We start from the raw sequence: 15,959 nt of genomic DNA on the forward strand, positions 1-15,959 counted from the left end.
GGGCGGGTCATGTGATCGGGGATGGCGGGCGTCCCTGAGGAGCCGGCGAGGTCTCAGAGGAAACATTAGAAACAATAGAGACTCAAATATTTACTGTGGCTCAGCTCATCATGGAACTGAGGAAGATTTATGAGCGGAGAGAGAGAGAGAGATTCTCCTCTTTATCATCAGCTCACTCTCTCTTTACTTTGAGTAATTATTAGACAGTTTTATTTGGTAGAGCTTCCTGTTTATGTAGAAGTCACAATACTTTCAGAATAAAAGTTGCTGTACAACAGTAGGAACGAGAGGAGAGAGGAAGGAAAGAAGGAAACAAAGAGGGAGGAAACAGGACGGTAGGAAAGGATTCAAACAGGCGGTGAAGGAAGAGAGGAGTTAGGAAAGGAAAGGAGGAGGGTGGGAAGGAAAGGAGGACACAGTTGAAGACAGTGGCCTCCATACACACATCTTTAGGTGAGACTGTGATCATGTGATCTCAGGTGGTGATCATCATGTAGACGACGGCGTTAGAACCTGTGACCTGAGTCTGGACCAGACCCAACCTGAGGTCCAGATCTCTGAGCTGGTCTCAGGTCAGTGTCTGATGCTGCAGTAACACAAAACTGCTCAGTATGAGCCCCTCCCTCAGTGGTAGAGATTCAGACTCGAGATCAGTTTTCTGATTTTCTCATTAAAACAAACTGAATATGAGTTCATCAGCTGCAGAAATCACAACATCGTTAATTAGAACATTTTCAAGTGATTGATGATTGATAATGAGAGGTGTCGAGCTCACGTCACTCTGTCAGACTCTGAACATGGTGTAGAAATGTATGTTATTATAATAGATTCAAGGTCTCTGTCCTGGTTTTGATTCCAGTCTGGACCGGTTCAACTGGACTGGATCACAGTCATCAGACTGACGGAGCTGTTATAGACTTCATGTTATACCAGCTGACGGCTTCACTGGACAAACCGTAACAATAACACAGCCATCGATCGATCAATCGATCGATAGTCGTGTTGAACACCTCCACTTCTGCTTCCTGGTTTGAGCCTGAAGCTAAAATCCATCAGAGTGAATCAGGTCAGAGAAACAGAAAGCTGCTAATTGATCTGCTGTGATGTCACTGTTGGAGCAGAGACGTCGTCCAATCAGATGAGAGGTTTGATCAGCTGATCAGTCCTCGCACATTAAACCATGAACGTACAGATAGTTGTTGATCTGCACATGTCTGTGGGGTTAGGCTGAGCTGGATCGGGGGGGTCAGGGTCTGCAGACTCTGCTGCTCTCTGTGTGTGAGCTGTCTCTTATACACATCTTGGGACTTTAATTCAATTAGGGGCCGGACTCTGACAACGCCTCATGGCAGGGCCCCGCCCCCCTTCCTGTAACAAAGACACACCCAGCAACAACAACAACACGTGTTCAGCTATAAGAGCCAGAGTAAAGGAATACAGTTAGCCTAGCTTAGCAGAAAGGCTGGAGGCAGGGGGAACTGTTAGCCCTGTCTCTTATACACATCTTGGGACTTTAATTCAATTAGGGGCCGGACTCTGACAACGCCTCATGGCAGGGCCCCGCCCCCCTTCCTGTAACAAAGACACACCCAGCAACAACAACAACACGTGTTCAGCTATAAGAGCCAGAGTAAAGGAATACAGTTAGCCTAGCTTAGCAGAAAGGCTGGAGGCAGGGGGAACTGTTAGCCCTGTCTCTTATACACATCTTGGGACTTTAATTCAATTAGGGGCCGGACTCTGACAACGCCTCATGGCAGGGCCCCGCCCCCCTTCCTGTAACAAAGACACACCCAGCAACAACAACAACACGTGTTCAGCTATAAGAGCCAGAGTAAAGGAATACAGTTAGCCTAGCTTAGCAGAAAGGCTGGAGGCAGGGGGAACTGTTAGCCTAGCTTAGCACAAATCCAAACTGTCTCTAGGAAAGCTCCTGGTGGTTTTGAAACTTTTTATTTTATTTATTATTTATTAGATATTATTGGCTGATAGCAGCACAGGTGTGTCAGGTGACCTTACTCCACATTAATCTCAGGTGGGTCTAATGTTCAGCAGAAAGTGTTAAAATAAGTTAAAACTAAACCAGGTGTGGTACAGATATAATATGTGGCCAATAATATGTGGACAAGCTCTGGCACAAGCTCCATATTAAGTGTATGTGTGTGTGTTGTTCTGCTGTCCACATACTTTTGTCCTGCTGTCTGTTACCTGCCTGTGTTTTCCCTCTGTGATGAATCACTTCCAGCTCACAGCCGCTAGGCAGCGACCTCATTCTCCACAGCAGCGTCTGTCTTACCTACTCACCTCCCCTCCCCTCCCCCTCTAGTGGTTTGCTCAGGTGATGTGCTCTCAGGCGAGAGAGAGAGAGAGAGAGAGAAAGAGAGAGGGAAAAGATAGAGTGAGCTGGTTTCATCTCTCATTACCTTGCAGTGAGCGGCAGGATGTGGACGCAGCACCTGGACAGAGACAGAGACCAGTGTGTGTGTGTGATGTCATCAGTGTGTGGACGAACAGCTGATTGGTGTGTGTTAGAGGACACCTGGATGATGATCAGAGGATTAAATGTTTTATCTGAGGATGTAGATCACCTCCGTCAGGTGACGATCAGTGGAGCTTTCATTTATTCTGAAGGACTGACAGTCTGTTACCGACTGGATCCACCCTGAAGCCCCGCCCGCCTCGCTTCATCGAGTCTCATCAAATGGAGGGCTGTGATTGGCTGCTCGCTTTAAGGTTTGATGCTGGTTGTATGTTTTATTTTCTGGTGTGATATAGAAGTTAGAAAATGAATCATTGATTTCTGTTCATCAGAAGATTAATCACCCCCCCCCCAGCTGCTCTCCTGTGTCTGTCAGTGTGCAATGAGGATGATGATGATGATGATGATGACAGGATGAAAAGCATAGAGAAAAGACGAGCAGCACCTGCACTCCAGCCTCAGATCAGGACACACAGCCCAGTGTTCAGTCTGATCCATGTAACATACCTTCCCATGACCACCTGCCCGGAAACTCCCCCCTCCTCCTCCCCCCTCAGAAACAGCTGGAGGCATTTGTTTGTGTTAAAAACCCAGAGTGTGTTCTTCCCTCCAGAGTCGGAGAAATGTCTGAGCATAGGATGACGAAACTGAGGAGGAGGGGGAGGGGGGAAGATTAATGTGTCTTTGTAAAATGCCCTGGTTGTAGGGGGAGGGGGGTCGGGGGGGTAATGCCCTGCGATGTGTTGTCGCTGCTTTGTCCTCGACTCCCTGAATGGACACAAAGAGTGGACGACTGCAGAGGTGACGGCTGCTCACAATGGAGCTGCGAGATGGGGGGGGCACGACGAGGAAACGCTCCATCAAACTGTGTTCATGTGTTCATGTGTTCATATGAGGGACAAAATGGTGGACAGCAGTGTGTTCAGAGATGTGAGCCGGCTGCGTTGCCCCCGGTGACATCTGCCACTCTGCCTCAGTCATGTGACCCTCCAGGCAAACAGCTCTGTGAATGGCTTTTGTTTGGGAGGTCACTGCTGCCACTAGCATCCACCGACCAATCACGGCGCAGCCTCACCCTGCTGCATGAGTCTGAGGAAGCAAGCTGCAGATTTAAGGTGAAATGATCCCTGAACGTTTGGCTGAACCTGTGTGTGTGTGTGTGTGTGTGTGTGTGTGTGTGTGTGTGTGTGTGTGTGTGTGTGTGTGTGTGTGTGCAACAGAGACGTAATAAAATCAAACCTGTGTCACTGTCACAAACACTGATCAGCTGTTATTAACAGTCCTACATGTCATACACTGAGCTCTTTACATGACGTTCACATGTGACTGAAGAGACGACACAGTAAATGTAGACATGTTTATATTGTCATGTATGTGTAGTTATATAATCTATAGTCTAACGTGTTCAAGATAAAAACAACAAACATGATTTTAATATAAACATTAAATAAACATGAAATAATGAAGATGTTCACAGTGAAACAGGCTGTGTCACATTCACAGCAGTGATCGATTGTCAGTTAGTGACACTCGAGACAGATATTGGTGATTGCTCAGGTGCTGCGAGCTGATTGGTTGATCTTTAGTGTGCTGAGAGGAAGGATTGTTAAGATGTCACCAGGTGTTGGTTCTCAGTGTAGTTCCACGTGTGTTGTTCCTTCTTCTTCTTCCTCTTCTCCTTTTCCTTTTCCTCCTCCTCCTCCTCCTTCTTCTTCTTCTTCTTCTTTTTCTTCTTCTTCTCTTGCTGCTGCAGCAGGTCACATTCTTGCAGCCAAAAGGCAAAAGCACAATAGCAGTGGGTGTAGAGGGAGGGGTTGTAGAGGGGGGGTGTAGAGGGAGGGGTTGTGGGTCTGTGTGAGGGGGTTAAGTCGCTGAGTGAGATCATATTATATCCCAACATATACCTTAGACCACACAACGAGCCTCCACGTCTCACTTTTCAGCTCTTTCTTTTCTTTCTTCTTCTGTGGTTCTGATCACAGAGGGCATTACCCTGTCTGAACTCCCCCTAAATCCTGCCGGTCACACCTCTTATTAAAGCCCGGCCTGTCCCACGCCCTCCACCCCCGCCCCCGCTCTTGGTATTCAGCCCAGGTCAGCAGATTTCGGCCCGGCCCACCGTGGCTCCCCTTTTTAATTTGCACCTGTTGTGCAGTTGTCCGGGAGCGAGCGGCGGCTCCAGCAGACAAAGATCATATTATGAACAGATCTGCACACACTAATCTCCATGTTCCCGAAGGGAAGCTGCTTTTACTTCCCCTCCCTGGGAACCTGAACGCCTCTCCACGGCAAGGTTTACACAGGCTGGCAGCAGATAAAATCCCTGGAGGACGGAGAGCTCCCCTCAGTCCTGGTCTGGGTCCTGGTCTGAGATAAGACCAGAGACGCTGTCGAGGTCTGGGTTTACAACTGAGCTGAAAATCAGGCTGAAAACTGTACAGGCCTCGCTGACTGGTTCTCATGATGTCATGGTGCTGTACTGTCAGTTTGTAAACCCACCCCCCACCCCCCACCTCCACACTGTGAAGGCAGGGTCACCACAGACCACTTCATGTGTCACATGGTTCAAACACGTCTGTTTAAAAAGACGTCAACACATAAAATACTCTCTGAGTGACTGTTCCTTCATTCTGACTGACTGTTCCTTCATTCTGACACTGTTTCTTCTGTCTGACTGTATTTCATTCTGACTGACTGTTTCTTCTGTCTGAATGACTGTTTCTTCATTCTGACTGACTGTTTCTTCTGTCTGACTGTATTTCATTCTGACCAACTGTTCCTTCATTCCGACTGACTGTTTCTTCTTTCTGACTGACTGTTCCTTCATTCTGACTGACTATTCCTTCATTCTGACTGACTGTTTCTTCTTTCTGACTGACTGTTTCTTCTTTCTGACTGACTGTTTCTTCTGTCTGAGTGACTGTTTCTTCTGTCTGACTGTATTTCATTCTGACTGACTGTTCCTTCATTCTGACTGACTGTTCCTTCATTCTGACTGACTGTTTCTTCTGTCTGACTGACTGTTTCTTCTGTCTGACTGACTGTTCCTTCATTCTGACTGACTGTTTCTTCTGTCTGACTGTATTTCATTCTGACTGACTATTCCTTCATTCTGACTGACTGTTTCTTCTTTCTGACTGACTGCTTCTTCATTCTGACTGACTGTTCCTTCATTCTGACTGACTGTTCCTTCATTCTGACTGACTGTTTCTTCTGTCTGACTGACTGTTTCTTCTGTCTGACTGTATTTCATTCTGACTGACTGTTCCTTCATTCTGACTGACTGTTTATTCATTCTGACTGACTGTTTCTTTAACCTCAGTTCAGGATCAGAGGACTCGCTCTGTCCCCCGTCTGAACCAGGTCTGAACCATGTTTACAGCCTTCAGTCCCCTGAGAGTCTGAACTGGACAGTCCAGGACTGTGTCCTGGTCCTCTTCCTGGTCCTGGTCCTGGTCCTGATCCTGGTCCCGGTCCTGGTCCTGATCCTGGTCCTGGTCCAGATGTAGTTGTTGATACAGGTCTGTTGTGTGTTTCAGTGCTGAACTATGAGAATGTGGTGGAGACTGGATCAGAGACGGACGAGGACGACAGGACCCTGGTCTCTGAGGACGGAGGCCTCGCTGATGGAAGAGGGGGAGGGGAGGAGGAGGAGGTGGGAAGTCCGGCTGGTGTGCCCACCCTGGAGGCCTCGCCCCGGGTCGCCCACGCCCTGCTGTCATACCGGGGCCAGGAGGGCTCAGAGGGCCGAGAGGGAGTCCAGAACCACCAGAACCATCAGAACCACCACGGCTGGAGACTGGGAGACGACACCAACACACACCTGAACGGCAGCGGTGAGACCCTGAACGCACCATACCATACTATGTTATTTATATCTTATATTATATGTATTATATATTATGTTATTTATAGATGATCAAACCACAGATCAGAGTGAGTGTTCTGGAGCTTTCTGTCATATCACATGGTCTTCCTCAGCAGCTGAGGGGCTTGTTGTTATGGATGAAAAAGCTCCAGAACAAAAAGACACATCCTCCATCTGAAGAATGAAAGGATGAATCAGCTGATTGATTTCCTGTCAGTGATCTCATGGATTCATGGATTAGTTGATTAATTGATTAGTTGTGAACCTGATCCTCAGGTGAGTCAGTGTGGTGAGCGGCACCTGTCTGTGTGTCCTAGTCTGCTGATGAACCACAATGACCTAATTTAACCTCAGGGTTGTTGTCAATTACCCAGAATCCCACAGGGATCTCTGATCTGATCTGAGACAGGAAGTTAACCTGGAACCACGTTAACCATGATACCTCCAGTTACCATAGAAACGATGCTGATGACACAAAATGGACCAGGATCAAGACTTTGTAGGACAGAGTCCACTGCACGTACAAGGGAACTCTATAAACACTGGATCCTACATTTCCCACAATGCACCTGCAGACCAGGTCAGGATCCTTCATGGGGCTGAGCACAGGAAAGGCAACATGACAAAGAAAGAACAAAAGAAGTTAGGAGAGGAAAGAAGGAAAGAGAGAAGGAAGGAGAAACTAATGAAATAATGTGGATGGTGGGAAAGAGAGGGATGAAGAAGTGAAGGATGGAGAGAGAGAGAGAGAAGCAGCAGCTGTCGACTCAGAAACAGAAGTGAAAAGATCTTTATTCTGCCGTCACCTCCATCTTGTCCCTGAGGACAGAAAAAAGAGGAATGAAAACACAAAGAGTCAAAGAGCCTCCATTTTACAACAACAACAAGGGGGGGGGGGGGGGGGGGGGGGCTGCTCCTCACCTCTGCTGTTTCCATCACACTTCAACCTCCTCTTTATTGATCTGTATTGATCAGATCTGTGTGTGACTCAACAGCTGCTGTAGATAAATACAGTTGTAATAAAATAATAACTGTATTGTAATGAAATAATATTAATAAAGTAATAATTAAGTTAGAAACGTTATTAAACGGATCAATAATCTTTATATTAATGATTCAATTCAAACTGTCAGTGGATAAATCTCATCATGTCATGAGACATTCTCTCATTCTTTATTATATTTATTTACTTTATATTAGTATTTATGTCACTTCAGTGGGCTATATAAATAAATATACATGGATGTATGTGTATATGAATATATATATATATATATATTTATATATTGTATACACACACACACTTCATCATAGAATTTCATATTCATTTATTCTTCCTTTTCCCCTCTGGGCTATGGGATGATGGGGGAGGCAGTGCCCCCTCCCTCTCTGTGTGTGGGGGGGGGGGGGGACCTCCTTTGAAGGGCTGAATGAAGCTTATGATACTTGTGACTCCTGTTGAGGAGTCACATGAGGAGGCCCAGGAGGAACAAACACAATAGAGCTCAGTTGTAGTTTCAGTCATTATGTGGAAATACCTTCAAATTGTGATTGTGTCAGGGAGGAGTCCAGCTGACCGGCCTGAGGGGGGGAGAGGACTAAACATCTGTGTCTGTTTTCTTGAACAGATGACAGGAAGGACGAGTACCAGCCTCTGGGTCCAGAGGTGTCACTGCACACTGTGGGAAACGGGACAGGTGAGATCAATATGTAATAATCAATATGTAATAATCATATGTCAAACATTAAAACATTCACTGTATTTTCCCTGTATTTTGTATCAACCTACATTTTACAGTACAGACAATACAATGAGTGCTTTTATTATTATATATTATTATATTATATTTTTTCATTCCTGTTTAAAATATATTTTTTTACTACAAAAGTAGAACGTGTGACAAAAAACAGGTTCAGTTACAGGTTGTTGAAAAGTTCTGTAGCAGAAAGAAGTTAAAGTCTGAACGTCCTTAGGGGGTTAGCTCCATCTGGTTCTCTGTGTTTATGATGTTAGCTCTGTTAACGTAATGTAAACTCCACAGACAAATGTTTGTTTCTATGCAGACGATTATGTTTTATTTGTTTTAGCCACTGTTAGAATACAGTGGCCAATGGGGATCTAAATAAATACATAAATATATAACTAAATTCATGAATAAATATGTCACAGGCTGATGTGTTAGTGTTAGCTGTTTTCATGCTAAATGCTACCACAATGAGCTAACCCCCTGTCTGCTTCCTGCTCAGTGAGGCGGCTGGATGGTGTCTCTGAGTTGGACGAGTACTTCCTGAAACGTAAACTGGACGAGGGCGATGGTCACCCCACAACCATCGCAGAGTACCTGCAACGCAGTGACACCGCCATCATTTACCCAGAAGCCCCGGAGGAGGTGACGAGGCTGGGCACACCCGAGGCCGTCGGTCAGGACGAGAATGAACATGGTGAGAGAGGAAACGTCAGAATACTGAAGTCCATGTAAAACTAATGAAGGAAGAACATGAAGGTCACGCTGGGACCAGATGATGTGTTCACTGAAACACTGAGGAAATATAATTAACTTAATTTAAGTGTAATTAAAGGAAACAAGTATAAATATCATATGATCAAAACATTTTTATAAAATAATAATAAAAAATCTATTGAAATGAGTTTAAAGTGAATTCTGAATGTAAAGGAAATTAAACCTGAAAATTCTGAAATTAAATCTTTTAATTTTCTAGTTAATTATATATAATTGATAAAGTTACAAAGACGTGGAACCTTGTGTGTAAAAAACATCAATGACATGATATAGCAAATAAAAATAAAATATTACAACCAAAAAATGTTTTATAAAATCATGAAAATCTGCAAAACTAATGCAAAATAATATTTTCAAATGAACATAGGTGAATTAAATTTTTTTTAAAAAGTTCTATTAAAAAAGGAAGCAGGGACAGCTAAATAAATCATATGATCAAAATTGTGTTAATTTAATAGAAAAAGAAAACAGTTGAAAATGAGTGTCTGTCAAACTCATGGAGCTTCCTGTGAGTCAATGATGTTAATGATCAAACTGTTCGAGTGACTGTTTGATTGTTTTTAAATGTTTTACAGTGAAAGAGTCACAGTGTTCACTGAACACACACAATACAACCTCCACTACGGGAGGTGTGTTTTTATGCAGATAAACTAACATTCTTTTAAATGTTAGTTTCAAAGTCTCATGAATCTGTGAATCTGTGACCTTTATGGTGTCGAGGACAGGTAAACAGCAGCTGTGATGTGAAGGAATCTGAAGACGTCACCACTTCATGGATAAAGAGAAAATAATAACATGGTGCCTCGTGTTTCTCAGTAAAACATTTTGAATTTGAATGAATCTTTATTGACAAGAAGATCAGACAAACAAAAAACTTCATAAAATCATAGAAATCCATAAAAAATGAATCAATGAGTATAATGCAGATTATTTTGACTGTGGAGCAAAGTTGTGTTTTAGTTTTTCTCTTTGTTGTGACTTTAAAGTTGAAAGTTACTTGACCTCTGACCTGTGTCTGTGTGGCTGCAGACCTGCCGCCTGGCACACCTGATGACTTCGCCCAGCTGCTCACCTGTCCGTACTGCGACCGCGGCTACAAGCGCCTGACGTCCCTGAAGGAACACATCAAGTATCGTCACGAGAAGAACGAGGAGAGCTTCACCTGCCCGCTGTGCGCTGACACCTTCAGCCACCGCACTCAGCTGGAGCGTCACATGACCACGCACAAACCCGCCAGAGACCAGGTGAGACACACCTGCACCAGAACGCCACCTTTTCACTTCACTCCATCAAAAGCCACGTCAGACAATAAGAAAGCAGAACAGTCAGGTTTCATCGGAAGAGCTGCAGATCATTTTAACCATCGATGAATTCAATGATCATTAAATTTAATTAATTAATAATTATAGTTTAATTTAATATCAAATCATTCAATGATGATTTAACTCTAAATCGATCCATTGATTGTTTGGTGTTTGACCATCAGTCTTCAGCTCAGTGTCACAGTTTAAATCAGGGAGAAAAAAAATGGTGTTAACTAACTGCACTGATCGATTACAGATTGATTGATAATGAAAATGATGAATAACTACAGCTCTAATTAAACTGTTTATCACCATGTAACAAAAAGTGTCAGTCAGTCCTGGAGTGTTAGTGTGCCCCCGCCCCCCCCGAACCTGATTGGCGAAACTCGACTAATAAACCAATCAGATCAATACATCAGCTGCTACTGGAACTGACCAGATTAGAAATGATCAGTATTTAAGAAAGGTGTATGTTTTCTCTGTGACAGTGAACGCCTAACTCTGTGTATGTACAGTTATAAACACAGCTTAGACTGTGAGGTAATAATCTAATAATGAGCAGCTGTGAAATGTTTCCTCAGACTAACTGAGCAGTGAATCATTCCATTTTCCAATTACACTGATCATAATGAGATTTAATGAGATAAGCCGTCAGCCTCCCTTTGAGTGTACCTGACCCCCTCCCATCCCCGACCCCCCCACCCTGTCTCTTATACACATCTTGTCCTCGAGTTAAACTGTTAAACACCGACTCTGGCGCACTGTTTCAAATGCAACAACAAGAACAACAACATCGTCATGAGGTCAGACAGTTACTGTTACTGTCGGTTCATCCACTGGGTCTCAGGCACTTTTAAACTGCAGGTGATGATTTATACATAAAGAGTCACATCATCAGTATATATATGTACAGACAGCGTCTGGTGTGCAGATACTGTATATTTGTGTATTGTGACATGAGTCATGATTATAGTAATAAAAAATAAAGATGATGATGATGAAGTGATTGTTGATGGTCCTGTACCAAACACACATGTTGCTCTAACATCTGGAGCAGAGCGTCTCGTCAGCTCGCCACACTTCCTTCATTGTCTGATGTTTGCTGCTGGTCACATTGTGATTCATCTGAAGATGAATTGTTCAGGTCCAGTCTGATAAAGGCCAATAAATAATTGACACATGACACTGATCCAGGGATCATTGATCAGCACATTCAGACTCGTTACAATGTATATGTAAATGATTTGGTTGAAGTTATTAATCATCCGTTTGTTTTAATATAATAATAATAATATAATTTAAACTGAACTGAGGTAAAAGACGTTTACATCATCGTCTCTGCTCAGTCTGGAATCTTCCTCCTTCCAACTGTCTGAAACCAAAGGATTTCATTGAACGCAGAGCTCCCACTCCCAGCATCAACTTCTCACTGCAGCCCCCCACCCCCCCACCCCCGTTTGTGTTTGTTTATCTCCTGATTTGCATTTCAAATGGCGGGAATGCACCTACACGAGAGACAGTTACCTCTGAACAAAGTCAGCCCACACTGTTTCTCAGAACGTGTTGAAGATAAAAACAGTTGAAGAATCTCTTCTCCATCAGATCTGCTTCACTAAATACTATTAAATTCCCCCGTCAGCTTCTGTTCCACAGCTGTAATCTGCTCACACTCCCACTCTGACTCCATCACATCTCACTCTGTGTTTTCTCTGCAGCCGCCGCTGCTCAACGAAGATGCTGGAAACCGCAAGTTCAAATGCAGCGAGTGTGGAAAAGCCTTCAAATACAAACATCACCTGAAGGAGCATCTTCGTATTCACAGCGGTGAGTCGTTTCACTGCTGATCCATATCTTCCTCTTCATAGTGTTCCTCCTCAGCTCTGAATGACTCACCTCATTCTCTGAACTTAGACCTGGTTCTCTGAGTGAATCAGATCAAAGTGGAAACTAGTGACAGCTTTTCTTTGAATAGCATTAACAATGAATTTTAATGAGCAATGAATTTGAACACATTTCCTTTGCAGCAGTGACACTGATCCTCTGCAGCTACATGAATGATTCATATTTACACATTTATGTCAAGTCATTCTTCTATAATTCACTAAAACATTGAATGTCGGGGCAGGTTTGACTCAGAGCCTCCAACCTGCTGAATCAGTTGAAGAAGGAAATGTCAGAGTAAATATATACACGTACATGTACAGAGAGTCCAGAAGAGTATTTGAACCTATTGGTGCCCTGTACATGTCAATCAGACTGATTAGAGGAGCTGCTTCGTTAGCATCTAACTTGTCTAGTTATCATGAGCTGCCCAGAACTACTTTTACCCACCAGAGCTAACAAGAAACAAACTCTGACTGTCACACGTTCTACAAGATGAAACGTGTAGTCTGAAAAGAAACAATAATCATGTCTTATGTCATGTTGCAGGTGAGAAACCGTACGAGTGTTCCAACTGTAAGAAGCGGTTCTCCCACTCTGGATCCTACAGCTCCCACATCAGCAGCAAGAAATGCATCGGCCTGATTGCCGTCAACGGACGAGTGCGTAACGGAAACAATGGCAAACCCGGCTCTTCCCCCAACTCCACAACCTCATCGCCAGGGAGCCCCGCCCTCGCCCAGCTCCGACACAAACTGGAAAATGGGCGCCCGCTTGGCCCTCCAGACCAGCAGGGTCAGCTTGACATCAAAGCGGAGCCGATGGACTTCAATGAGTACCGGCTGCTGATGGCCTCTCAGCACGGGTTTGGGGGACCCGGGGTTTACCTGAACGGCCGTGGTGGGAGCCCCCTGGCAATCCATAGCTCTTCCCAGAGCCCTCTTCAACACCTGGGAGGCATGGGGCTGGACCTCCCCCTGCTGGGCTACACTGGGCATCTTGGGAACAACTTGAGCGAAGTCCAGAAAGTGCTTCAGATCGTGGACAACACGGTATGCAGGCAGAAGATGGACGGGAATCCAGAAGAGATATCTAAGCTCAGGGCCTACATGAAGGAGCTCGGTGCCCAGATGGAGGAACAGAAGCTGGTCCAGGCCAGTTTCCAGGCGATGGGCCACAGCAGCCCCACAAAAAGCATAATCGACTACACACTGGAGAAGGTCAATGAGGCCAAAAGTCTGATCGATGACTCTAAGAGGCAATTGGACATCAAGAAGGAGAAACCGACCCACTTAGTGGATCTTAGCGGGGAGGAGAAATCCCATGATGGCCAGAACCAGTTCCTGCCATTCTCCTGCCAGTACTGCAAGGAGACTTTCCCTGGGCCTATCCCACTGCATCAACATGAGCGCTACCTTTGCAAAATGAATGAGGAGATCAAAGCAGTCCTGCAGCTGGAGACTAGTCCTGCTGGCCGGAGTGGGGCTATGGCCTCTGACCTGCCGAGTAACGACCGGGCCACCAGTCCCATCAACCCGTTCAAGGACCACGTGTCAGTGCTCAAGACTTACTTTGCCATGAACACTGAGCCCAACTCAGAGGAACTGCTCAATATTTCAATTGCTGTCGGCCTTCCTCAAGAGTTTGTGAAGGAGTGGTTTGCCCAGTGGAAGAGCAAAAACCACCATGGAGGCAGTCTGAGGAAAAAGTCGCCCCCTCCCGACCAGAGCGGACCAGACCTCAAGCACAGTTTGAGCCGGTCTCCGATGTTGCTCCCTGCCCTAGATTTACACGGAGGCTTCACTAACGGTGACGCCTCCCACAGACTCACAAAAGCCAACCAGTTTACAGCCAACAGGCAGACAACAGGGGACAAACCACTAGACCCCTTGGACCACCTGAGGAGCAACACTCCATCACCCCTCAACCTTTCCTCTACTTCCTCCAAAAACTCTCAGAGTAGCTCTTACACTCCAAACAGCCTGGCTTCTGAGGACACCCATGGGGACATACCACTGGATCTGTCGCTGCCGAAACATATGGCACAGAGGCTCATCACTGTCGGGGAGAAGCGATCCAGACCCAATGGTTTCATCGTCGAGCACAAAGGAGAGGTGCATGGACGAGAGCAGGGGTCCGGGCCTTTAGATCTGATCAACATCAAGAAGGAGGTCCTGGGCTCTGATGGTGGAGGGAATTCTATCCACCAGCTGGAGAAAAGCACTAGTCCTATCTTTGGGATTAATCCCTTCGCTGGTGCTCCTGTCTACACCTCCCTGCCACCTCACGGAGCGTTTCCTCCTCCCACCTTCATGTCTCCTGCTCAGGCCACCATCCCAGGCCTCAGGCCCTACGCCGGCCTCGACCCCATGAGCTTCCTGCCTCACATGGCCTACACCTATGCCACTGGGGCAGCCACATTTGCTGAAATGCAGCAGAGGAGGAAGTACCAGCGGAAACCAGGTTTCCAGGTAAAACTACGTTTTTTTGTAAGTAATTTGTCAAACTATCAATGGTCAGTAGGTTATTATTCTAACCAACCACTGATGAGTTCTTCCTCTCTTTGTTTGGAGTAAAGTCCTTTTGTCCCTTCATGGCTCATGGTTGACACCCCTAGTTTTGGCAGTTAAAGCCTCTTGGTCAAGGCTCAGGAATGTTTGCCTTCACAGTTAAAAGAAATCAGTGAAGAGTTTTGGTCGGAGTCAACATTGATCTGTGAGTAAAGTTGCAAACTTTGTAAGTTCGGGAATTCACCCTGACCTGGTTCCTCTCAACATTTGTTGCGCACATCAGAAACACAGAGGAAGTAGTCAGGACACAATAGCCACAATGTGCCCATGGATGTTTTATGGATACCTGATGTGTCAGTGTTGGGAAGTGGGCAGTGTTTTATCTTGACTTGGGGATCATGATGCCACTGATGTGGAGGCAATAAAACCAATAGACATGTGTGATTTGGGGTACTAAGTCAATGTCATGCTATTTCGTGCTTTACCTCTGCAAGAGGACAGAACATGAAGTCATTCACCAGGAAAATATTACTGTAGGTAGATGAAACAATCTGACCACGTCGTCCATTTGTAGCTGTTCTGTAACTTTTAATTGATTGGTTATATCACACATTTGAGTGATAGATGTCAGTAGATAGACGACAGGCGATAGATGTCAGTAGATAGATGACGGTTGATAGACGATAAACGACAGTTGATAGATGTCAGTAGATAGACGACGGTTTATAGATGAAAAATTATGGTTGATAGATGTCAGCAGATGGATGACAGTTGATATACGACGGTTGATAGATGACAGTAGATAGACAACGGTTGATAGACGATAGACGACAGTTGATAGACGACAGTTGATAGACGATGGTTGATAGACGATAGACAACGATTGATAGACGACAGTAGATAGACGACAGTTGATAGACGATTGTTGATAGACGATAGACAACAGTTGATAGATGATAGACAATGATTGATAGACAACGATTGATAGACGATAGTTGATATACGACGGTTGATAGACAACGGTTGACAGACAATAGACAATGATTGATAGACGACAGTAGATTGACAACAGTAGATAGACGACGGTTGATAGACGACAGTAGATTGACAACAGTAGATAGACGATGCTCGATAGACAATGATTGATCAACAATGATTGATAGACGACTGTAGATTGACAACAATAGATAAACGACATTTGATATACAACAGTTGATAGACGATAGATGACGGTTCATAGACGACAGTAGATTGAAGACGGTTCATAGATGATAAACTACGATTGATAGACGACAATTGAAACACGATGGTTGATAGACAGTAGATTGAATAGATAGAAACTGATGCATCTCAGTGTTTCCTCTAGGATTTTTTTCACTAGTGGGGGCATGCTAT

At 44.9% G+C, this 15,959-nt stretch overlaps 1 protein-coding gene across 2 annotated transcripts in view; it reads left to right on the forward strand.

Annotated features, from left to right (window-relative positions):
• The window catches only part of zeb2a (zinc finger E-box binding homeobox 2a), a 53,677-nt gene that overhangs the window by 28,395 nt on the left and 9,323 nt on the right, over positions 1–15,959 (forward strand). For both annotated transcript variants that reach the window (XM_023408595.2, XM_023408596.2), the window contains 6 exons: positions 6,019–6,315; positions 7,976–8,044; positions 8,595–8,789; positions 9,899–10,113; positions 11,889–11,997; positions 12,604–14,525. In XM_023408595.2, the coding sequence (XP_023264363.1) occupies positions 6,019–6,315; positions 7,976–8,044; positions 8,595–8,789; positions 9,899–10,113; positions 11,889–11,997; positions 12,604–14,525 (2,807 nt within the window). The remainder of the gene's footprint in view (positions 1–6,018; positions 6,316–7,975; positions 8,045–8,594; positions 8,790–9,898; positions 10,114–11,888; positions 11,998–12,603; positions 14,526–15,959) is intronic.

The sequence above is a fragment of the Seriola lalandi genome, unplaced genomic scaffold (genome assembly GCF_002814215.2).
Source record: "Seriola lalandi dorsalis isolate HSWRI2012SDOR001 ecotype SW California unplaced genomic scaffold, Sedor1 jcf7180002054369, whole genome shotgun sequence".
Taxonomy (NCBI): domain Eukaryota; kingdom Metazoa; phylum Chordata; class Actinopteri; order Carangiformes; family Carangidae; genus Seriola; species Seriola lalandi.